At 35.0% G+C, this 25,845-nt stretch overlaps 1 protein-coding gene across 1 annotated transcript; it reads right to left on the bottom strand.

The window, feature by feature from the left end:
* Positions 1 to 2,562: 2,562 nt before the first annotated feature.
* On the bottom strand, positions 2,563 to 20,556 carry LOC143469342 (integrin alpha-1-like). The gene is made up of 27 exons (XM_076967004.1): positions 20,196 to 20,556; positions 19,885 to 20,036; positions 18,640 to 18,698; positions 17,302 to 17,428; positions 17,054 to 17,174; positions 16,500 to 16,603; positions 16,160 to 16,337; positions 15,654 to 15,832; positions 15,387 to 15,454; positions 13,272 to 13,443; positions 10,138 to 10,226; positions 9,806 to 10,042; positions 9,234 to 9,446; positions 8,839 to 9,139; positions 8,589 to 8,740; positions 8,253 to 8,476; positions 6,927 to 7,068; positions 6,718 to 6,831; positions 6,235 to 6,323; positions 6,070 to 6,165; positions 5,801 to 5,915; positions 5,535 to 5,651; positions 5,231 to 5,353; positions 4,577 to 4,693; positions 4,202 to 4,291; positions 3,958 to 4,092; positions 2,563 to 3,879 (listed from the first exon to the last, which is right to left on the bottom strand). The coding sequence occupies exons 1-27, from the start codon at positions 20,369 to 20,371 to the stop codon at positions 3,772 to 3,774; spliced, it is 3,798 nt and encodes a 1,265-aa protein (XP_076823119.1). The 5' UTR covers positions 20,372 to 20,556; the 3' UTR covers positions 2,563 to 3,771.
* Positions 20,557 to 25,845: the final 5,289 nt, after the last annotated feature.

Raw genomic sequence — 25,845 nt, 5'->3', positions numbered from 1 at the left:
AGCTCTTAACTCATCCGTAAAATCAGCAAAATTAATCTGCAGAGGATTAATTGATGCTAAAAGCTGTATTTTAGCCATATTGTTTTGTTGTTTTTAGCCAAGATGCAATTAACAGCTTTACCATTAAAAGAGAAAAGATCGATGAGTTATGTCCGTCAGTTTCCGTCTTATCTACAGTTGAACGTTGAATTGCACTTTTGGCGATTTCGACAGCATGTTAATGGAAAATTAATGCGAATGTCATTCGTTCAGAGTAAAGTGCATTTATGATTTCATACTTGCATAATCTTTGCCTTGTAAATTAATCTGTTCTCAGCTTTTGTCACATAATGCGCTAAACTCGCAACACAATTAATTCTATACACCTGCCGTTCAGGTTTTCTTACACGTAATGTTTTATAAAATTATTGAATGCTTTGTAACGTATACGTTTGATATTAATGTATGATCACTATTTGTTGTTGGTTTGGATCAAAAGTTATATGCTCGATATCTCATATACAAATTACATAAAACTTCTTTTTTGTATATAAATTTTGGTTACGTGTAATGAGCAGAAATGGAAACGTCATCTGCATTGTTGCAAGCTCGTCTATTTAATGAATATTAAATGCAGTCTTGCAGAATATGGTTGCCAAATAAACCATGGAGCATCTTGAAGCTGTATATATTTTATAAGCTATACCACATGATAACCAATTGCTTAACGGAATTTGACCAATGGCCTATTATACACTCATACTAATAAAAAAAATTATCATAAGTTTCTGTGCATGTAGACCGAAGAGGATTGTTCCAGGATAGGTATGAAACTTTATAGCAAAGGGTCAATTCAACGTTAAAAAGCTTTCTTTTCGATTTTGCAAATGTTACAGATTTTTTTTTGTCAGGTACGTTATCTACCGCTTTCCCGGCCTACTTGAAGTCAACAGACGTTGCATAAATGTGGTTAACTTGCATTCATAAAAAAGATTATAAACACATCTCCGATGAGAGGTTAAAGCCACGACCAGACTATTAAAATAAATATAAACATTAAAAATTGCAACGGAAGACCCACACAACAAAACTTTTGGAACAAACAATAGATTAAAATAAGTAACACTAACAAAACAAATAAAGCATTGGAAAACGCAAGTGAGACTAATAAACAATCGAGTCAAAATATTATCTTACCAAACAAAGTCGGTTCTTTGTTGTGTTAATTTGTTAGATGCGATATGTATAGAATTGTATATGACTTGTATTCAAAACATTGCAGTAAACTCCACTTCCGCTTTTTTTCTTACTGAAAACAGATTTTGTATTGTGACGGATTTATCGCGTCCATTGTCGCCAGACCGATTCTTCTTTCACGGTGAACGGCTGCATGCACCGAACATATCAGGTAGAGATAAGATTGTTGGTCATAATAACCTTTTGTTCCATACAGAAAACAACCACTCTCCTCAATGATTAACACGAACAAAGCTTATGATTGCTACCCGGCTACAACATTGGGATAAAAATAATTGATAAGATAAGAAGTGCAAAGTGATCACGCTACAACACACACAAGTAACACAAAGACAACTATAGTAGTTGGCCAGCCGACTTCAATACGGATCGAAATAAGAAGTGATAAATCTTCCCAGCCAGGTCCCGCTTCTTTATTCACAGATGGACGTAGTTGTCGGGAAAAGTTGCCAGCCAAGTCTTATCCGATATATGCTAGACACAAAGCTTCATAAGTACCATGAAGTTTGATCGTCTTGTTTTGTTGCTTGAATCTTGTGTTATTACTTTGTGTCGCGCATTAGTTCTTAAATGTTTGTTTGCAAAGTATTTTAAATAAACATTATTCTATGAAATGCGAGTAGGGTGAGCGCTCGAGCAGGACAAAGGAAAGAAAAGAAATGAAATATTAATTTAAAAGTTGAGTGCGTTTTTTAGGAAAATTTAATCGTGTTTGTAACACTTGTTCAAGTCTGTGCATTGTTGTTCCAATATCCCTTTAGCGGCCATTGAGGTATTATTTAAGCAACTATGCTGTAATTTAAATAAAACGGGAAGGAAGCCGTACATCAATATCATTTGCTCATTAAAAACAGATTTTTTACAAACGACACTTTTATAATATTGTTAAAGCAAAACGAAAACAAAAAAATAATTGATCTATATTTTCACAACTAACTCTATATAACTTTCTAAAACGGTACCATTAAAATTTTGTTTAATTTACAGACAAACGTTGCTTTGATCAGCCGTAACACCTCTTTATAGCACATGACATTTTGTAAACTTTGTGTCTTTACTGTTTGAAAAAATTCTTTGTAATACGTTTTTCATTTCATATCATAAAAGCTATAACTTAAATATTTTTAGGTTCTTAAATGAAGCTAACCGTTTGCTTAATGACTTTATTCTAAAATATGTTTATGTTTTCTTGCCTTTAAAAGGAAGTGAACTTATTAAGTATATTGTTGTTTGCTGTAATGACTTATTTTCGCCAATAGCCGGAACCAATCAGCAATAAATTACTTGTTCATTAAGTTAAGGCATATCAATTCAAAGCAAACCAAAAACACTTTTTTCTTTTATTATGTGTAAAACTTTGGATATTATTCCAAATATATAGGTATAATAGTTTTTTGTAACTACAATAACAAATTCATAAACATAAAAAGAAATGAAACAATTTACATCAAAACCAAGCTTGGTCTTTAATTAAGCAAGCTAAATTTTGACGTTATTTATATTTAGGCTTTATGACCAATGTCAAGGCGGTTGAACATGCTGCGATGTGATTCAAAGAAATACACCCGATGAAGCAAATCAAGTTAAAATATAAACAAGCAAAAGGTTTATGACTAAGCAACCTGTAGTATTTTGGAGTAAAAATTACAATAGCCCAGGGGTGGCCAATCAGTCAGAGACTAAGAGCCTCACTTCTTACTGTGTTAACCGCAAAGAGCCACATCATACACATTATGATTTATGACGCTTTTTCTTATTACGTCATAATACTGCATCAGATATTGTTTCAGTTTCATCATCTTTATTCTGGGTCGATTCTGATGTAATCAGTCATTATTTAGCAAATATCAATTGAACATTAGCCAGTAGAGATTACTTTTGCGTATTATTTATCTGCCTAAAATGGGTAAAATGTGCTTTCTTTCGGAGGTTCAATATGAACGAAAGAGCCGCATAATAACGGGTAAAGAGCCGCGGGTTGGCCAGTCCTGCAATAGCCTATATAGGGCTAGAGCCTAACCTCATCGGAAATATGAATGATTGCTAAGCTCATAGACCATACGATAGGCCTCGATAATTCATTTGTACCGCCATTGCACCAACTTTTTAGGCGATAACCCTGTACCATAAACTTGACATCAAACAGCGTATACACTTCTTGACGCATTCACTGTACCGACACGTGCAATTGCGAATGCGCGTAATATTTTAGATGGCACGTCGTTTATGCGTTTCCTTACGATTTTATTTTGCGGCTGCGTCACCGTGTGGCAGCAAAATGTCATCCTATATGTGCAGTCATCTCAAGTCTATTATAATCACAACCTGAAAGAGCTAATATATGTCTTGTGTGAGTCAATATGATACTCTTATTTTCTCTTTTGCGCAGGATGTGTAGTTAGCATAATGCTGCTTTTAGGAGCTACACGATCGTAATAAAAAGGATCGTTATCATTGAACGCAATTACGTAATAAAATTTAAAAACTGTGTAGCCAAAGAAAAATGAGCAATTTAGTAAACTACAAAATATTGTTTCACTCCATCAAATCGGCGGTACTTCTTGAATTTTCAATCACTGTGGTTTCATCTTCTGCCATCGCCTGCTTTTTCTTTTCGGCGTATTTGCTCTCGAAAAAGCCAGCCTGATTAGATTATTATTCTTAGTTGAAACTGTTTGAGAATGTAAAAATTTTTATCTAGAGTTAAATTAGTGCTACTACCTTCCACATTGCGAGTATTGTGATACTTAATAGAGCCACTCCGCCAAACACGCCACCAACAATTGCTCCAATGTCCAATTTAGCGTCAGATGTTGTAGTAGCAGGCGTATAAAAAGCGGATACAGTAAGTGACGCCTGAAAAAAATAGGAGTCAGTTTCATATCATAATTTAAAAAATACAAATGCAAACAAATGACGCTTTCGTTGTCTTAATAAATTGTGAATGTAGCCTCGTTTAACTTACTGTGCTGCTGTATGTGACGTTTCGTGGAATGATCGATGAGTTGGTAACATCAAGCTGAACGTAACTTGACATCACTGTCTTTAAGTTTGTCTGCAGATTGAAATCAACAAATACGTAAGCAATTACTAAACTAACAATGCAAGTATAATGAAAAATTTTTGTGGAAACTTGTTTGTCCCAGCGCTTATAAAAGAAAAAGGAAACAGAAAACTAAGAAAAATATGTTGACAAGTTAAAAACGATGTTGCATGCAGAAACAATGCAATGTGGATCGCAACATAATATATGTCAGATAAAGACTGATATTATGTAGTCTCCGCAACTTATTTCAAATTTCTAAACATTTGAATACCATCATACACTAGACTGCTATACCTGACGGGAGAGTGTTGGTATCCACACTTTTAAAGATAATAAAACGTTGATAGATGTATAGGATGCAAACGTTTTTATCGAACAGTCGATCGTTTCGCAGAAGCTGTTAGAGCATGTCTGAAAGGGTAGAAATATGATGCCATTGCTGCCCTGAAATCTTATGATATCAATGTTAACATACAGGAAGCTGTATTTTAAAGTTGTTGAACAATTTATAAGCGTTATTTCAACAAAAAACGTCATTGTTTTTTGTGTTTAATGTCAGCTTTCAGTTTGATCAACACTATTGTACTGAGTTGTCTTATTTTTGGCAGGATATACCAAATTCAAGATAAAAACCTTCGAACAACTTGTATAAAAGTTGTTCGAGTCAGTCTGCTGGTAAGTGCAACGTGCATCAAAAGACAATATGACCGGAAACAGACATTACGGTCTTTATAAGCTTTATTGATTGAAAAGGAATGTATGCTTGCATATGTTTTATCTTAAGAGTTTTTTTTGCTTCAGAAAACAGACATTGAACATTTTGGATATATTTTTCGGTGTAACTTCCTACTCGTGATACCTCTAACAAATTATACACAAACTAAACTTAGGTATAAAATGGTAGATAACAAAGGTCGCCCCAGGGACAATTCTCTCAAAAGATTTTACCGTTGCGGTGTCGAAATCGATGACTGTTGGAAAAGTAAGAGAAACGTTGGCAGAAGCATTGTTTGATTTCAGATTGAAACGATTTACTTTATTCTGAATGTTGCACTTGCAAACTTCTCTTGGCTGCGAAAACGTGCAAAACATATTTAGGTAGCCTTTCAAAAATATTGACCACATGATGAAAAATGAATTACAAAGCAGAAATTGCCCTATATACAGTATCACTACAGTAAATAAATAATATAATAATCAGCTTCAAATTTTAAAATTGATTAACATATAGCAAAATAAGCACAGTACACACCGTGCAACTGAAGTTATAAAGATATAAAATGGGTAACTTGTAGTCGGCAGTAGCTGCGGCTGGCCAGGATATTTTTAGCAATGCTTCAGAGAGTATATTTGGTCCCACATTGTAAACCTGTTGTAAAATCATATCTTCGTTCATTGCTTTAATGTGGCTCGTGATTATTTTTCTTATACATTGGTGAGAAATCAATAATATTCAACAGTGTTTGTATAGTATGTAACCATACAATACTTTGTATGACTGCCGCCTGATTAACGTACGCTGTGATGATGATTAATAGTTGACTCTTTGCCACCTAATACTGGGTCCATCAAACTCAAAGCATAACTTGGAAAGAAAGTATGATTGTAAGAAATCTGATCAGATGAAGAGGATCTACACAAATTTTGAAGGTTGACTATATGCATAAACAATAGTACTTTGATGTATGCATTCCGTTACTTCAAATAGCCCACAGGCTATTTACATAGTTTATATCTGCAGCTGCAATTCAATGATAACTGATAAATACGTGTACTTCTACTTTTACCCTCGTAGGAAATAGCGACCGCTGTAAGCAATCTTCCGTCTAAAAGCAAAGTTGTTATTATGAGGTGATGGGTCCAAAACCACGCTGCTGCCGGCACTGAAACAATTATGAAAAATACAACAATAACCATGTGCAATCGTCTTTGAAGTAACATATAGTACCTACTTTGAGTAAATTGTCCCATGAATATAGATCTCGTCCACAGAAGCGTTAAGAGTTAATGGCATGAGAGAGTACTGCAAACTTAAGTGACACTTGAAAATAAAGAACACGTAGAGAATTATTGCAATTGTATAGAAAAGGTTTTAAAAAGCGAAGTTGTTACTTTAAAAAAGTATAAATTCATTCATTTGATATAACATTCATCGATATACATTAGGGTGTACTGAAAGCATATGTAATGGGCGTATATCAAAAGATTCTATTTTTTGTGATGAAATATAAATTGTTTGTGTATGCATGTCATGTCATGGATTCGGAAACCTATAGCATGACCTGCACATAACAACCAAATAAGACAAAGATAAGTATGCTGTATGTACTATACATGGTATATCCATCCAACCAATTTATAAATTTAGCGTAGAATGTGCAGGAATACTTGTGAGTAGTTTTACGATGATTTTATAACTTCATAGTTGCACTCACCTTGTCGTCTGTATTCATTAGGTCACTAAAAGTAGATAATAAATTTTTGTAATTCAGCACAGTCTCGTCGTATGAGGTGTCAGGAGACGGTTGAAAAAAACAATCACCAGAAATCTAAGTCATAAATTTAAAAATAAAAGGTCACTCTTATAAAATTCAAGTGCTGTAGATTTATTTTTGTGTTTCGAAATAATTTTTTCCATATGTACCTTATTTAGAACAAGTGGGTGCGCTGAAACATTTAATCGGGTAGAATAGGAGTGGTCTGGTCCGTTATTTTTTAACAATAAGTTTACAGTAAATATTTCAGGATTTTCTCCTATAACAAAGGGTTGAGAAGATTCCTTTAACCTGTAAAAAATTCAAGAATACTCATTAAAATCAAAATAATCGTCTTCTATAGAATAGATTAATAGATGCTAACTTTACAAGATGTATTTTGTTATATATAAGATATTGTTTCGAATTTGTAATTTTTATAACAAGAATCAGGCTATGCGCAGTTTTTCTTGTGATGACTCTTTATTCGTTATTATTATTCGTAAACATTATTCGTAACATAATTGAGTTTTAATGCAATGTGACAAGCGGTTTTCAAATGTGGCTGGCAACACATAAAAAATAATCGATCCTCAAAAAATCTATCAAATATTTAAATTTTATGTTTGTTTATTAAACGTTCTTAAAACAGTGTTAAGGCACGCTTAATAAGAAATAAATAAAAAAAATGATCGTATAAGTTTCGGGGAGAACACAGAGTACTTCAAAATTCGGAATAGACAAAAAGTATAACGACGTAATGCATTTCGTAATTTTGGCCTGGGCCACGTTACAAATCAAGAAGGAACATAGAGGTTACACTCTTAGTTTACAGTTGAATTAAGATCGTCGGGGTTTGGTTCGTATATATATTCGCATGTTCCGCACTGGAAAGGCTTAAGTCTGTCTTTAATATGTAGGACCGAAAATTTGGTACAATTACATCGTAAAATAACTGCTGTACAACCTGCACAGTAAATCGGATGTGTAAAGTCTGGGAGTGAATTTCGTGGGTCCTTGCTTCTTTTGATTCGGAGGAAGTTTCCGCAGATATTTAAATTTTATGTGTATTTAAATTATTTATTTATTTATTATTTATTTAAATTATTTATTTATATTTGTGTATTTAAATTTTATATAGTGACGACAGAAAAAAACCAAAAACTTTTTCATTGTCATATACCATGTTCTTCTAAATGAGAACAAAAAAATACTTCAATTTGTTGGGAAAGAGCGTTTTTCTCAATATTTACAATGCAAAAAAAGGTTTTCTTGCTCCCAATAGTGAAAAAAACAAACTTTGCCAAGCTTGCCGGCCTAAAGGTTCAAAATCAGTCGGCCATAACCATTTTCTCTTTCGCATTCTAAATAGTGAGTAAAAAGCGCTACTTTACTATATTTGTATGCTAAAGACCTGCTAATAAGTAGAAAAATGTTTTGCTGAAAGCTTCATATCCAATGGAAATGTTTATTTACATTACACAGAGTAAACTCACGAGTATGAAGCCTGCGCGGAAAGATCGTGCTCACAAATCCCACCCATTCCTGAACAACCTGTTTGAAACGACCAATCCGAAAATAAACTTGCTGATGTCATAGAGCTAACCACTGGCGATAATATTTTGTCATCAGTTGTTGCAGAAGCTAGTTTGTAGTACATTTGAACGCGAAGCGGTATTTGAAAAAATTCCCCACCGATAGATGAAGAAAATGCATTGACCTTAAATTGTTAAACAGATTGCTGTTTTGTTTAAATGAACATCCCATAAAATCTTGCTATTCATGGAAATGATAGCATGTAACGTGTATTTCTCGATCAGAGGATTTCGTACATTGAGTTTGGCATCCAATGTATAACAAGTTAAAGTTTCATTAACAAATCTCCGTATGTTTGTTGTCGACGTGGTAGATTCTCCTCCAAATACTAATCTTTTCAACTCATTTGCTTTAACCAGGCTGTCAAGACTCAATTCAATATCCAACTCTGAAATTTCGGAGAGAGATTTTTAAGCGTTTTAACGTAAGTTAAGTCAATATACGTATGAAAACTAGTAACAGTGATCTCATAATTTTGAAGCTTACCAACATCTCCTTCGTCTTTATCTCGATATTTTGCGCTAAGACAAATTTCGAAAGTAGTGCAGGTGGAATCTTTATTGTTAGCGCATTGAATGATGTCAATCGGAACATCTGACGCTGAAATCTGAGCCTTGACATCAATCACTGGTCTGGATTGCAGCACAATGATGGCATCGCTAGATGGCGCCGACACAATAACATCAGGATACTGATTTCCATCAACATCAGTTGCTTGCTTACTTCCATCCATCGCCGCCATTCCAAAATAATGCAAAGGTGTTGAAAACGTGCTGCTTTGTATTCGCTAAAATACATTCGCAACTATTCATGTAAGACGAGCACAAATTACTCAAATGCGTAATTTGCAATTTGTTGATGACAGAGCTTTTATCTTTTACCTGTTTCCTAGACGAGCTAATGCCATCAGTCGAAGCATAATAAATATAAACTGCTCCGCTGACATCTTCCAACAAGTTTTCCATTGGAGCTCCAACAATTATGTCGTCAAACCCATTTTGATCAATGTCGCCCCCGTTAGTTATTGTCATTCCGAAACGTGCTCCACTGACATCTGAACCCGATAGCGCTTGCGGACGATAGTCAGGCAAAAGCTGTTACGTAAAAACTGATACGTGAAATAGTTATCTTTACAAATTCCGGAATATGTATAAGCATACAGGTGTAACTTAATTAAAATGTTCATATGAGAATTCCCCCGGAAAAAGTTCAAACATCTGTATACTAATTATCTCTTTCGATTTCTTTGATTCCTTAATTAATTAATCTCTTTATTTAATTATCAATTAATTATATGCTTGTTGAAGTTATTCTTCGAAACTTAGTAGATGTTTCCTTGAAGCTGAATTAACCTTGAAGCAAATTTGAACATTAGCCTTTACCCATACCGGTGGTCCAATTTTAGCTGGATTGTTCATAAAAATAAAAACTTTTCCTTGGTAGCAGACATTACCTCAAATCCTGGGTTAGTAGGATCGTTTAGGAAGACAAACACTCTTCCTTGGTCGTATCCTGTAGCATCTGAATAAAGAGGAGCTGATACGAGCAAATCATCGAATGAATCTTTGTTCAAGTCTACGCTGCAAAGTGAATGACCAAAATATGCTCCGAGTTGCCATAATCCTGTGGCTTTGTTTGGATGAAGCAGAACAAACTCAGAACTCAAATCTTGTGGATTGTAAATAAAAACCTGTAAACAACACAAACGCTTTGTAACTTATCGAAATATACAAAATCTATGTCCACATCCGCTTTTGAATAGTTATAAATTTAAAAAAAAGTTACCGCTCCCTTGGAATGGTAACGAGGAGCTCCACTTGCCACATATTCAGGGGAAGAATTTCCAAAAAAATATCCACTTGCCACTGAATATCCTGAATAAAATAATTATCTACACATTGTTGGATCAAATTATCTTATGTCTTAAATTGACGGATTTATCATATTTTATTATCTATTTTTGAAATAGTATTAATAGTAATAATATTTTTGAAATAGTATTAATAGTAATAATATTTTTGAAATTGAGTAATGAATGTTTGGACTTCCAGCTGCCTACTCATGATTATACATTATATTAATACAGTTGGCCAGCAGTTCTTAACCGGTGGGAAATTTCTCACCAGTGCAAAATTTCAGTCCAGGTTTATGGGAAATAATGAACCTATGCTATTCCTTAGAAACGAAAATAATATACGTGAAAAAATGTTTGTTGTAAATGAATATGTATTATATAGGCTACAGCCTACCATTTTATTTGCACTTTGTAGTTACTGTACTGTTTACTGTACAGTGTGTAGTGATTGTCCAACCGCTTAATACACCTCAACAGGTGTGGCCAATTCACACCTCATTTGATGTTAAAGGTATTATAGAGTATTATACGATTATTGAGGTATATTGAGTATCATATATAAATATGACAGAGGTTTTTCTATAGTTAAATGAAAATTTTCCACAATGTTTTGTTTTTGCCTTGTGTTTGTATCTTTTGTTTCCCTTTGTTTCTCTGATAACGTGCTACAATTTCCTGATATAATTTGGACGCTGCTCTTCCACGTCTGTCTGCCGTTTAATCTGTTGATTGTTCCTAGATTTTTTCCCGACATTTTAAACTACGCATTTATACCTACTGATCTTTATTTAGATTTTGTTCAGTCTGACCTAGATGCTCTGAAGAAAAATGATATGATTATCCAAAACTAGTTAGCATTGTAAATAAAATAGGTATTTCACAACATTTGTCGTAGCTATTGCTATTTCGTGGTATTTAAAAGCAATTTCATTTCTATCCACCTTATTTTGACACTTCCAAGTTACCGCCGCCATTTTTTGGGATGGCAAGATTTTTTCGATCGGAAATTGTCAATCAATTCTGATTCTCTTTTTAATTACAAGTGTTGTGGACATTGGGTTGAAAATATTTCGCTCAGGCGAGTTGCATATGAATTCGTTTACGCGATAAACAAAAAAAATTTGAAAATATGTTGCCTATAGTTCTTATTTTACTGTGATTTCAATCCTACGCACTGGACTTATCCGATATGACGTCTAGATGTATGACCAGCAAAGATTGCGACGTAAAATGCGAAATAGTTTGCGTGTAATCTGCGGCGCGTTATACAGGCCAATTTTGTTTAGCATGTCAAGCAAAGCTTAAAATAATCAACTAGAAGTAAATACAAACTTAGTTATTACATTCAAACGCGCCGCAGATAGCACGCTAATTCTTACGAATTTTACGTCGCATGCTACGTTGACCACGTAACGTGACGTGGTATCAAATTGGTCCAAATTCAAACCACTGCGAAATAAAAACTAGGCAACATAAATTTTTTTTATTGCGTAAAGGAATACATATGCAACTCAACTAAACGAAATCTTTGCAATCCAATGGCCAGAACGTTTGTAATGTAAAGGAATCAAAGTAGGTCGACATTTTCCATTGTTAAGTATAGGCGATTGAAACAATCTTGCCACCCAGATAGTAATTCGGAAAGGGTCTTTTATTGTATATTGGTGAGTTGCGTAGACTGCGTTTGTGGTATGTTTCAAAAATAAAGGGGCAAACGAGTCGCTGCCACAGCAACAAATTATGATCAAGTTGTGGTGGCAAGTGCCACATTTTGGACATTTTTCTTTAAGTTCTCGTTTTCATTCTTAATTTACATTCCTTCGTTTATTGCTTTTCTTTATATATCCTTGCGTTTTCAACTTTGTTTAGTATCCTACGTTACGTTTAGCCTATCAGTTTGCAAATAAACTTTTATCAGCTTTTGTTCATTAGCATTAGCCAAAATACTTCCTCGAGAAGTAACTCAGCTATGCTTCCCGACAAGAACATGCAATTTTATAAGGAATCAGATGAAGCCACATCGTTTACTGACATCCCGTTTAGCCACTATGGTACTAGGGGTGTGCCGCTAGGACGATTATTGGGGCTGGGTATTCGGGTTTATGCAAATCTGAATATCTTAAAGGTCAACCCAAACGAATCCCGAATCTATACGAGTCAGTACCAAATGATAAAATTCAATCAAAAAGTTGCCAAATCTTGCTTGTATCGTGACGTAATTACTAAACATTAATGATTAAATGGCGATTATTTGAAAAGCAAAATCCTTAAGTGAATGATATCCGGTAAGAAATGTTGATTCTAGTTTAGCTTAGCCAGGAAAATAGATCATTATTTCATGTTAAAGTTGATAAATTTGTAAGTAGTATAGTATTCGGGTTCGCCATTGTTAGTATTCGTGTTCGCCCGAATTTCTCACAGAGGCAATCTTTAGCGAATCTATTCTGGTTTGGGTTCGTGTTGGCCCATCCCTAATGCGTACGTTATTACGCGTTATCCGTATATCTTTGCCGTGTGTGGTCAGAACAAATTCTTAAATTGAGGTATTTGATTGGTTACGTTCATCTGTATATAGAAGAATGGCTTACTATGTTATCTTATCTTGCACCGCAATTTTTTCCACCTCCGGCCAGAAGCACAGATTAATTTAACTATGCCTTGCCTGGTTTCGTTAGTAATCTGAATTAATTTGCAATTTTGAATAATTTGTTGCCTGGTTTTAGAGTAATCTGAAGCGGTCCGAGTACTGCTGTGAATGTACCATGTTTTACTTTTTAGATGAATGCAATCAGTAATATAGGTAACTGCAGATTTGTTCAAACCAGCACCTAAAATGCGGTAATGCTTTAGCCAAAAACTTCTAGAAAGCAAAGGGGCAGATTTTGGTTTGATGGTATACTATAGACTTTAATGGGAAAACAGATGAAAAAGGTTCAGAACCACTGCAGAAGGCTATGCTCGTCATACTTCCATAACTTCCAGTTAATATAAGTTTTAACATAACAGTAGTTTCTTCGTCTATGTAAACATGCCTCAAATTTTTACGCATATTTTCACTTCTCACCGAGATATGAATCACGCAAAGTGATAATATTGTCATTACTGATTTTCTCAATATCTGCTTCATTCAGAATGCTTGTAACCGCGGTTGGAACACTCCCGTCTCTGCTGGTATAACTTGCGACTGAACCCATTCTGTCAAAAGATCCAACCGCACCCACGAATAGATTATCACTCTGCGTTAAAATTTGATGCAGAATTAATGATCACGGAAAAATAAAACAATACAAAATGCCATGGCATATAGTAACATGCACTGATGCAGCTTTTATTATTATATTAATGTCGTTGCTATGCAGAAGCTAAAACCTTCAATAACGACGTTACTTACGATTTCGATTTGTTATATAAAAAAATAACGTCTGCCCATATAGGCCTATACTAATGCACTAGTAGGAACAACATTTACAAAATGACTCGTGAAACCTGTTGTATGCAAAAATAAACGCTTCAAAAAACTTCAAAATGTATTCTAGCAATTTTGACGCTAGCTGGAAACTCGCTATTTCACACTTTTTATTTGAACGTGGATGTTTTCGTGTATGACTGTCATCGGTGATGTGACAATAGGTTTTGCAAAGTGTGCAATAATTAAGAACATATTGAGTCAGGCACAGATTTTATATCAGAAGACAAAACAGTATTAATTTAAATCAAAACACAGAGATACCTTAGACCCCAGATTACCCTGAACTCTTTAATTGACTTGAGTTTTAAAAAGTAAATGACTTGACTTGCGACTCGGGTTTGATGACTTGGCCACGACTCTGCCTTAGCCATTTTCGTTCTACGTCATTATTATGGGTATGCTGACATTGTCCGACAGCATAGCATCTTCGGCATAAAAATGGAATCTAGACTCTTGATAGGTTCTAACTTTCGTGGTACAAAGAAACATTCTGGTGGATTGCAAGCAATATATTTGCCACCACAAATTCATCCGTACAGGACCTGTACAGATAAAGTATTCGACATCTTTGTGAGAGTTTCTGCGTTTTCTTATAGGCAAACTTTAGATAGTTTTTCTTTGCATAAGCTCATTTATTTTATTATCGTTATCGTGTGAGCCAGATGTTATTCAGCCACCTAGGCTACTAAATGTAAGAGCCAGTTTCGAGCAGCAGCTGTGTTGTGCTGTCATTCAAAATCAGTAGGCAATGAACTCCGTTGAGAATGTGGTAGATGGAACATTCGAATATAACATGGTCTACGGTTTGTTCCTCCACTCCACACTCACAGACCGCGAACTTTGGCACTTACCACTTTTACAGAGTTGAGCGGAGGCGCCCGGTGCAGGTTCACAGGTGGTTAAACCGTACCCAGATCAGCCTGGGCAGCGATATGCCGATGCGGTTGGAGTTGGCGTCGATGGAGAAGTTATGAAGTCTGGCAGGGCTTTCCTGCCACTTAGCGTTCCATTTTGATGGTCCGTTTCATGAGCAGCACAGAAGCCTGAGTTCTCGATTTGTCCTGGCAAGTAAAGTGGCGCAGGTATAATTGGTGCCTAGTTATTAGTCACCGGGCTTGCTTATTTGCTATGGCAGAAATGTTCCGACGGAAAGAAGGGGAAAAGAGGAGCTCTATCGCGGCGAAGCTGGGCAGGTTGTATGACTGCAATGATGTGAATATTGCCCAATGACGTGGGACGCAGACATCCAGTCACCGTACGCAAGACGCCTATTGTCAGAAGAGCTATAAGAGTCGTCTTTTATAGTTGCTTTTACACTCAGCAAGCAGTTTTATCGAGGAAAACTTTTTTGACCCTGTTAGCCAACCCACTACTTTACACGTAATGATTTTAAGTTTCGTCAAGTATATGGCTTGTCATAACAGAAGACTTAAACGCGTAAGTGGAACTAGCGTCAAACATACGAGCATGCCTGAAAATATGTTCATAATTGTTGAAGATTGAATTGGAGTAATACTTTTGGTTACTTAAAGCCACCGATATATTCCTCGTGATATATTCCATATTCATATATTCCATCTATCTACTGTATAATAAACTAATAAATAATAAAACTAAAAGTAACGAAGCTTTAACTTTTAATGAAAATTTTTTTGTCCAAAAAACTCAAAAATATAGATAACAGTTAATTCACACATAAATGCAACCTACCACTGACAAATGGGTCGAAGTACCTAGCTGACATTGAGTCAGGGAGTTGCTTGAGTTACTGCCTGTCTCTGCAAAACAGTTAAAACAGTTTCTTTTGATTACAATAAAGGAGTAATTACAATATCATCACAGCATACGCAAGTTTATTTAAGTCAAAATAATTTAAGACAAAATATTTAAGTCAACGCGCATAGGACATCAAAAACATATAAATGACGTGTTAGTGAATGCGAGGTAACCCTTTATTGATCACACACATAAACTGACCTTCCAGAACGACTGAAGCAGCATCGTTTATTACTTGTCCCAGGCCTTTTGTAACCGAATCCAGGTCGTCAAAATCGGTCGCTTTGAATACTCGAGCCTTATCCCCTGCAATCTTGTCCAATGCATCACCTGAAACCAATGTTCCCACGCCAACTGACAGTGTAATTATTCCTAATGACCTGCAATAATGAAACTTGATGAACACGATTCATACATCTTTGCCGCTTAAACAATTCGTCTTAGCTATAATTGGTAATGTTGTAGCTGATTTGAAGAATAAATGAAAGGGCACACCAGCTCATGATGAAATGGTGAAAGTAACTTATTAACACTATACTTTGTTGTCTTTCTAAAGTCAGTAAGAAGCTATAAAATATAACCCATAAACCTAAAGCAAATTATCCCAACATCGACAGGAAATAGCAGGACAACCTTAAATGTCCAGTGTTTTATTGATGATTTTGGGTTAGTTTATGAACTATTCAAGCTAGTTTGATTTTCTACACCTCGCGTTTATCGCTTCCATTTCATATGTTTCTTCGTCGGAAGGATATCCATCAGTGAGTAGGATCATTTGTGCAGGTACTCTTTCTCGTCCTCTGTTTCGGATTTCTTCAACTGTTTTTTTTATAGCTTTTCCAATATAAGTTCCTCCTCTTCCTTTTCTAATCGATCCAATGAGGTCTAAACCAAACCATTTTGTCCAATTAAAATAAATTGTTATACACTGTTGCATACGTATCATAAAACTAAGTGTTAATAATGTTAATAATGTTAAGTCAAGATTCAATGTATTTGCAGCTTATAAATGTAGCTTTAAGCAGCATATCATGAAACAATAATCACCTTCTAAGCCTTCATATGAATACCGCGCCAACGCAATTTGTATGTAAGGGTCATCTGCAAAACTGATCACACCTACGCGAACATTTCCTCGGTCGATATCGTCACTGGAGTAAAATTTAAAAAAAGTTGCTGAATAATGTGACAAAAAGTTTTCAAACGTGTAACGACCGCTTACGAAATAATGTAATGGATAAGATTATAGAATATAGATTAAAATAATGTTGGCGTTTGAAAAGCATTATATTTAGTGCCGATAGGGCAGTTGTTATATGCCTATAGCAAACAATTATTTGTATATTTGTAACTTACATATCTCGATTTATATTATTTGTAGAATTTACCATTTCCAAAGTGATATAGGAAAATTAATAATATTTATTTACTCAATTCAACGATCGAATATATATATTTATATTTTTCTCAGATAAAATTTATGTTTTTCGACGTATTGCAGTAAATGAAATAAATAGCAAATGTTCGTTCGTAGCACATTTCTCCATTTGGCGACATACAGTATAAGCACGGCCGTGCATTGTATTTAGTTATATACATACCGCAATGACGCAAGGACTTTAATGACCCAATCCAAGGCCGTACCATACTCTATCACATTCACACTTCCTGACTCGTCCAAAACAAAAATTATATCTGCGCGCAATGTGAGTCCGGGACACTCTTCAAAGCATATAACATTATAGCAGCAGCAGTTAACCAAATTGTCACAACTACAGAGTTAACTCAAAGTTAAAATTATATTTATGCAAGCCACTAAAGTTATACTTAATGGCATATCCGGTTATACCGTCAGTGCAGGGTGAACTTAGTAAAGTGCCTTTTGCCTGCTCGATGTCATGTTTGTAGCAAACGCCGATGTAACGTTGTTGTGCAACAGCGTCAGGACAAATAAAGCTGTGTCGATTGCCACACACCTAAATTTATCCTTTCAGTTGTGTAAGAATTAAAGTAGGATTTATTTTCATACGCATTAAAATAAATGCGTGAAGCTGTTTATTGGTTCCCTGGTTACTTATTCAGTTATTTATGCAAAACGTGAAATTGGTTACCGGTTATCTGATTACTTATTTATTTATTTATTTATTCATAGTTGAAGTTGATTACCGGTTCCCTGGATACTTGGGTAGTTATTTCTTTGCAGTTGAAATTGGTTATCTATTCAGTTATTTATTTGCAGTTGAAGTAGTTTACCTATAAAATTACTTGCTACTTGTTGTAAACACCATAATTTAAAATAAAATCATATAAATTCAGTTAAATTTAAAAACATTATTCCAATTTAATTGGATTAATTTAAATTTATGTTAATTAAACAGAAATATATAAAAAGAAACAAATTTTAGAAATTTAAGAGAAAAATTAATGTTAAAGACTTTTTTGATGATTAATTGGTGTCTGTTTTGGCAATCTATGAGTTTAATCAAAATTTATATGTAATAATAATTGTGCAGCGACCGATTTTTAACCTATTGATCGGCCAAAAACCTGGCACCACAATTGAACGGCCGAAATATTACCAATTTTTTTGAATTTATATTGATTAATTAGAACTTTTAAAATGTGTGTGCAATTTTTTAGAGAATATTTGGTTTGATACAAATTAATTCGAATTTATTTTGAACTTTTCTTAATTCTTTAAAAGGTATTGGTTTGTTTTATAATTTTTTTCAATGTAAATGAATTTAAATAAACAAAAATGAATTGATATAAGTTTATTTCAATTTATCTTAATTTTTATGGTTTTATTTTAAATCATGGTTTTTGAATTACTTACACTGCTAGTAAATAGGCTAACTAAACAAGTAGCTAGGAAGCCAACTTTCGTAACCGAAGAATTAACCAGAAAATCGATAACCAGCTTTACACAAATACATTAAAATATACTTTATCCTGCGGTTATATTCAACAAAAAATTTGAAGCGCGAGGTCTACATTGAAATATGAGGTATATATGAAAGTGAATCACCAGCATTATTTATATACAACTGTTGTTTCGTTGAAAATTTTACTCAAACTTTTAAAAGAAAGATATTTTATTAAACACATTGAATTTTTTATTAAACACTTGTAAAAAAATGTTCCTATTGAAAAAAAATTTGGTACACAATAAGCTTAGGCCACTCACCACAAATTCTTTTCCATTTTGATCAGCATCCATCGAAATTCCAATCTTTCCCGATTTTTCTAAACAAGAAATGAAGTTTTCTGATACAATATCACTGAAGTTATATGTGAGATCGTCGTGTTGATAGGTTATACAGGGTGATTGAAAAGTAACTTCCAACGTTAAAATACTTACAACTCTTTTATAGATTGTAATAATCTTTTCAATTTTTGTGAATGTTCCATGATGTATATGGCAAGTACATCTAATTCTAAAACATGAAACCTGCCTACTTATATATAAGTTATAGACACTTGGAGAAAATTGTAGAGTTGATTTTTACGCAAAAAGGCGCTCCACAATAACTTGCTATTGTTGTTCGTGATTGGTTGAATGCCCACTTCCCTTGGAGATGAATGGGTCGTCGACACGTCGTGGTCTGCAAGACTGGCCAGAAGCCCTGACTTAACACTCTGCAACTTTTTTCTCGGAGTTTGGTTAAAAGAGCAAATCTGTGGTGTTATTTGGGCACTTTTGCTTTAACACATTCCGTGCCACATTCTTTACGTTCATTACGTTGGTTGTATATAACCGTAGGACGTCCTGTACTTCATCACTTCAGTCTACACTTATCCCAGTTCAGTTCTCTCAATAAAAGGTGTATTTTTGTTAAATGCTTTACTACCGTTAGCCGCCTACGAGCCAGCATACGTGACCCCAAAACTCTATTCTATTAAATTAACGGCTTTGAAAGAACTTGAAAAGCAAATACGAGAAATTATGTCAGTCATTCCACAAAAGTTTATTGTGAAATCAGCTAATGTTATTCGGAGGCCATACCGAATTTTAAATAAAAATTTATGCTAGTATATATTTCTTGAAAGAATTGTAGTTCAGAAATAAGTTAATAGTGTTTAAAAATAAGTAGGTGTTTTTCAATCAACATGTTTATGTACAGGAACATCGTTCGTTATTCGACTGATACAAAATGTTCTATCTTTGTAACGTTTATATAAAAAGTTGATAAACAAGAAGAATGATTGAATGAGTGCGGTGTGTTAAAATCGTTTGTTGTTGCCAGTTTCATCGCAGTTTGCGATTTATAACGTTCGACCACAGGAGGTCTTAACGTGTAAATTGAAAATATCATCGTTAAGAACACGTGATTTTGTAATTTGTATCTAGATTCTATGGCGTATTGGGATAGCGCATTTGGCTGTACAGAACTAATGTATTTGAAAGTTAATTTAATTTTTTGGTAATTACCATATCGAATTGTTGAACTGCAGGTAACACCATCTTTGTCCCTCTTTATATTCACAGGGCAAATATAAACAATTCCTTCCTCGTTGGTGTCATTGTAAGGTGGAGCATCGTAGGATGGTGCTCCAACATATAAGTTATAAGTGCTTTCTGACCTGATTGGTTTGGATTATGGTTATTTTTTAGTCAGTGCTGATTACTCAATTTTTGCTATATCTGCATCTTTGTCATGAAAAGTAAATTGAATTGAATAAACAGATAAAACAGAAATTGTCCACAAATAAAGTGTGAAATCCATGAATAAGTTCACTCACTCTTTTGAAATGGTCATAGATGTTCCAAAGTAGTAAACTTTTGTTCCACTTTTGTTCGGTCGAACAGTCAGATGAGATCTTGTTTCCACATTGTATGCTTTTACTTCCAATATGTTCACTTGAACAAATATTATTGTCGTAATGAATACATCGACAAAACTTGCTGTACTCTTCATGCTTGCATTCTATTTTTAATCTCTCCCAAAAAGAATATAAAAACACAGGCAGCTGTTGGTTCAAAGCCCATAAAAAATAAAATGAACACCTATCCTGGAGTCTAGCCTATATACTCTGGAATCCTTTGAACGGCAACGGTCATAAAAGAAATTTTTTCCAAAAACGTTGATACCTGTAGGTCATAAATAAACGAATGTGCTGTGGTTGTTTATGTTCTTTGTCTAAAATTTTATATTCTAACCGCTGACTTTAGAAGGAAGTGCTTGCAGTAATAGCCGATATAGGCTATAGAACGGAATTACGCGGGTGAAGTTTTGTGTAGGCAAAATTAAAGCGGAAACTATTTATCATATCTCCGTATAAAACGTTAGACAGATTGTAGGTATTGTGTAGGCAAAAGTATAGCGGAAACTATTTATCATGTCTCCATACAAAACGTTAGACAGATTGCAGGTATATGAATTCACATTATATCTTAACACCTTACATCATTTAAATTTTATTGCTCTTTTTAGCAAACGTTGTAGCATAATATGGAGTAATTTGTTATGGACACGGAAGTTCTTTAGCAGGCATTCGTCGCCCAGCATCGAAGCTTTGTTTTTGAAAACACAGTTGCGTCGGGCAGGTCATGTCTCTAGGATGTACATTGTACAGTATATGTATGAACATAGACTATACCCCAAAGCTTACAAAGACCTGAATACGTACTGAAGAAATCCTTCACTGCTCATGATTTGGACGACCCTTGCTGCCCACTGCGAGAAGTGAAAAGACGCCATACATCGAGCCATCTTCTACTTTGAAGAGTCACGTATCCAGACAAGACAGGAAATACGTTGTAAAAAAACAAGACAAAACGATACACAATCAACAACACACTTTACTTGAAAAACCACTAGGGCCGTGACTGCTAATCACTCGTCGGACTTTCCAGTCACCAGCGCGTTCGCAAACCACGTGATGAGTGATGACCCATCGTCAGCAAAAAACTGCCATGAAATAGCAGTAATATGTTACAATATGAAAAAGGCTAGTATTGATTTTCATCATTAAATAAGAATTACCGGTGCCGGTTGCAGGCTGTTTGCACAGTCTCAGTCATTTACAATTAGACGTAGGCCTAATTTGGTTTGGACACGCAATTGCCACACAAGGTTTATTTCATTAGAACCAGATAAACTTGCCATTACATTCGTCCATTCGTCTGCAGACGACCACCCATTAAATGTGTCATTAGTGTTTATCGTGCATTTGCATTTGAGTCGTTTTGCTTTGTACCATAGCACTACTGTATACTCGTATGTCATTTCACTTGGTTGGTTGACAAAGGAACAGCTCGTTGGTAATTATGCAACGATTCAAACGAAAAAGCAGTCACAGATCATGCAAAGCTTTATACCCGCAAGTTTGCCTAAATACAGTACTACTGTAAATGCTGTTTTGTGTATGTTGATGGTATACTATATAATGTACAGTATTAAGTTTGGTCATGTATCAATAAAGAAGTTTGGGGAAAAAGCAACCTTTGCTTGTTTTAGACTCAATTTCGAAAAGGTTCTAAACTTTTTGCCGGTACTGTATGTAAATATGTGGATTAGGTTAGATTAGTTGGACGTGGCCATCAATCATAGCACCACCTAACACAATTGTGCCTATTTGATCAAAGCCTATTAAAAGGTGGAACTTGCGCGAACTCAGGTGGGATGAATTTACCAATCTGATTGAACTTGAATCCGCCAATTTGCCAGCCCTGGCCTAAGTTAAAGAAGACCTGCAAAGCCTTTTGCTGCCTGCTAAATACAAGAAAACCATCTCCCGAAAATGTCGCCTAGAATATGACAATGAATGTGAGTCCTATATATGAGGATTTTATCAACACCAATACAAAAGATGAGAACCTCAAGACCATAAATTACCGATATGTCGGGGTAAAAAGCGTAAGGAGTGGTGGGAGGAAACCATACAAGAAGTAGTCTTTACTCATTTCAGCAGAAGAGGGTGAAGAGCTTCTGTAGCTTAACAGGACACATCTCAAACTCAAAACGCTGTCCAGTCCCCATCACAAACAGCTGCTATTAAACGAAAGATATAAAAATCCAGACGAATAATTGTTGAATTCGCTTGCGTTAAAAGATATTATAAAAGAAAAAGGATTTTTGTGTCGTTTTGCCCAACGCACAGGTGGGCGAGATCTGGCCACTCATATTGTGTCCAGCTGGTTTACATTTAAAGTATACTCCCATTCTGCAATGTATAAAGAATGCAAGCTTTTAAAACACAACAGAAAACCTATTAATAAAACTATTTACTCAATGTGCAGGTCAAAGATTGTCTCAACGTTCTCCAAACAAGATGCATAGCAGAATGTAGTTTTTTTAGTTTAGTTCCTCCAGCATATTTTTACACGTCGGGCAGTTTTAAGAGCCTTCAGTTATCTCGGCTTCTTGCAGAATATTCAACAGTTTCCCAGTTCACCCGATTCGTCAAGGATTGGCGCATAAGAAGAGTAAAAGGTATTGCACGGATTAGCCATTCGTATGGGGTAAAGGTAATATTTCAATCTCTTGTGGTAATTGAGCTAAGGCTAATCGTATGCCGAATGGGTAATTCTATTGTGTCGTTGTTGCTGGTCAGTTTACTTATATTGCAGTATAGGCTAGGTATACCAGTATTTGAGTTAGGCCAGTAACACCCATAAGCCATAAACCGGAAATGTGGTTTACTCATTCGACATACGATTAGCCTTAGCAATACCTTGTAGTATCCCTATGGGCTCATCTTTGACGACTGGGGTGCCCAGTTCGTACTGACATTGAATTCTTCTTGCGTTTTTTTAAATCTTTTTTAAAGGTTATTCTCCAGTTATTTCTTGGTCAGCCTCCTTTTCTTTTCCCAGCTTAGGGTACCCAAATCATTGCTGTTTTTGCATGGCGGATGTTAAATAGTCGCAAGATGTATCCTTTCAAGACATCGCTGATGGAAAACGTCTAACTTTTTATCTAGTTTTACGGAGCTCTTCCACGCTTCACCAGCGTATAGAGCAGCAGGATAGCAGAATACAGGTTAAATGGGAAATGATGTCTCAAACTTTGGAAGGTATTAATAAAAAATTCTCAATGTTTTACGTTAATAACAGAAAACTTAGCTTGTAAAAATAATTTTCTGTATGTCATAAAAATTTAAGATTTCTTGATGAAATATCCTAAAGCATTACATGACCTAAAACAGTTGTTTTTTGTTTTTTCTATAACCATTTTTAGTCTGTTTTATTCACTGCCTTAGGTATTTTACATATGCTTGTTTTATTTTTAATTACTTTTGGCGTTTTTCGCTGCCTTAAGTATTTTACACTTTCGTGTTTATTCTTTTATTGCTTTGCCATACTTAATAGAGTCTTGTCTGCGCCTCGCCTATATATAAGAGTGGTGTCGTTTGCGCAAGCGGGTTCAGTTTTTAATTTGGTTGTGCTCGTGTACTGCGGTGGCTAAGAATAAAAGAATGACGAATCTTTCCTAAAAGTGTAGTTGATGTCGCGGTTCACCGTTATTGCGGCACAGAACCTGGCTGAAATTAGAGAAAGGCTATTCTCGTTACACTTCATTCGGCAAAAAGGTCGTTTTTGCCTATTTTGGAGCTAAATCTATAAAACTTAGACCAATTGTTTAAAATTTAATTTCTTTAAGTTTATCAAATATTTGAAATAGAAGACTTATGTTGTGAAGATCTTGAATAAAAAATTTCTAGAACTTTCCAAATTTAAATATCTAGTGAAAATAAATTATATGATTATGTGAAGCTAATAAAATAGAACTAAAACTAACCCTCCTGAATAATAGAATTTTTTATTTTCACTGTTATTAACTTCAAATGTTGTCAGAGCGTTCTTCAAACAAAATTTTGTGAAAGAGTTACCGCAATTTATTAATATACAGCCAAAAAAGTTTAGACTATATTATAGTGAGCAAACGTATGATCTTTCAATTTTTTGTTTAGTTGCTTGCATTGAAATAAAGGCAGTGTGATTAAAGCCTGTATAGTGTGTAAATTTACAGTAGTGGAAACTGGCCGTTTATGGGTTAGTATTTAGCAATTACGAGCTTATACAATTTTCGCTGGAGCCTAAATTTACTTTCTGACCCACATTGCACTCCACACGGCCCTAATGCCACTCACCAATATAATGGTTGCAGGTTGATTCGTCCCGGGAGGATTCAGCCATTATCTGTGAGTTGGTTACTCCATGGGTTGAATTGTCCTGGATTTATTCGTACGTTGGTTGAATTTTCCGTGGGTTTAATTGACCGACCACCGCCAATACCCAAAGAGATGTGGTTAACTCGCCCCTCAACCGGTAGTTAAGCTAAAACTTTCAAGTATGATACACTGATTAGCTACGTAGACTTCGTGATACTTACTACAATTGTAGGAGCAAGTGAGCCGTTTCACTATACTTTTGAAGAGCATGCTGGTGACCAGCATATATCGTAAAAAATTCCTGGCCTTGGTTCCTGGTTGCGTTACGTGGACTATTGAGAGATGGCAGCTTTAGATGAGCGCCAGAAAAGAGCTTATTTTCAAAACCATTAATTTATTTTCAATATTTTTGTTGTAGTTTCCAATTAACTGAAAGCGCGTGGTAAAATCAAGTCACCAATATTGGCGCTCATGATTTGAGGTATATGTGAGCGGACATCGCTACTAAAAATGTTATGTTGGCTTTTTGATCTGGACTTGAATAACTTAATTCAAGTTTATGATCGAAACCCTTAGTTTCTTAATCACGATCAATTCATATTGATGCGTTGTACTTGTTGCATTCAAATGACCGATTGATTTACGTTGCATTGTTTGTGCATATCCGTGGAGTAAGCAATACTTATATTTGGAATGGTTGCTTGTGCCGATGACAAAGTCGTTACGATGACATACATCATCTGATTAGTGCGTTAACTAAATTTATCTTGTTTTTCTAATACCTTACAGCAGGGGTGGCCAACCAGTCAGAGACTAAGAGCCTCACTTCTTACTGTGTTAACCGCAAAGAGCCACATCATACACATTATGATTTATGACGTTTTTTCTTATTACGTCATAATACTTCAATAATAATACATCAGATATTGTTTCAGTTGCATAATCTTTATTCTGGGTCAAAGTCTGATACAATCACTAATCAGTCATTATTTAGCAAATATCAATTGAACATTAGCCAGTAGAGATTACTTTTCTGTATTATTTATCTGCCTAAAATGGGTAAAATGTGCTTTCTTTCGGAGGTTCAATATGAACGAAAGAGCCGCATAATACCGGGCAAAGAGCCGCGGGTTGGCCAGGCCTGCCTTATAGCACCACATTTATATGAGATACGTTACATGGGCTTATCCAAACATGGCGTGATGAAAAATATGTTTTGAATCGTTTTTTGGGCAAAAAATGTCTGATGCGAAAATAATTACCGAACGATAAAACT

This window comes from Clavelina lepadiformis, chromosome 8 (assembly GCF_947623445.1).
Source record: "Clavelina lepadiformis chromosome 8, kaClaLepa1.1, whole genome shotgun sequence".
In the NCBI taxonomy this organism is placed as follows: Eukaryota; Metazoa; Chordata; class Ascidiacea; order Aplousobranchia; family Clavelinidae; genus Clavelina; species Clavelina lepadiformis.
Note: the sequence above shows the minus strand (reverse complement) of the source record. Positions and strands in the feature narration are given on the sequence as shown.

Coding starts and splice junctions, on each gene's coding strand:
- LOC143469342 (XM_076967004.1), bottom strand. CDS start 20,371: ATGAAGAGTACAGCAAGTTTTGTCGATGTATTCATTACGACAATAATA. Junction 17,175..17,301: donor AAGTTCACCCTGCACTGACG/GTATAACCGGAT, acceptor TATGCTTTGAAG/AGTGTCCCGGACTCACATTG. Junction 3,880..3,957: donor CAATACTCGCAATGTGGAAG/GTAGTAGCACTA, acceptor TAATCTAATCAG/GCTGGCTTTTTCGAGAGCAA.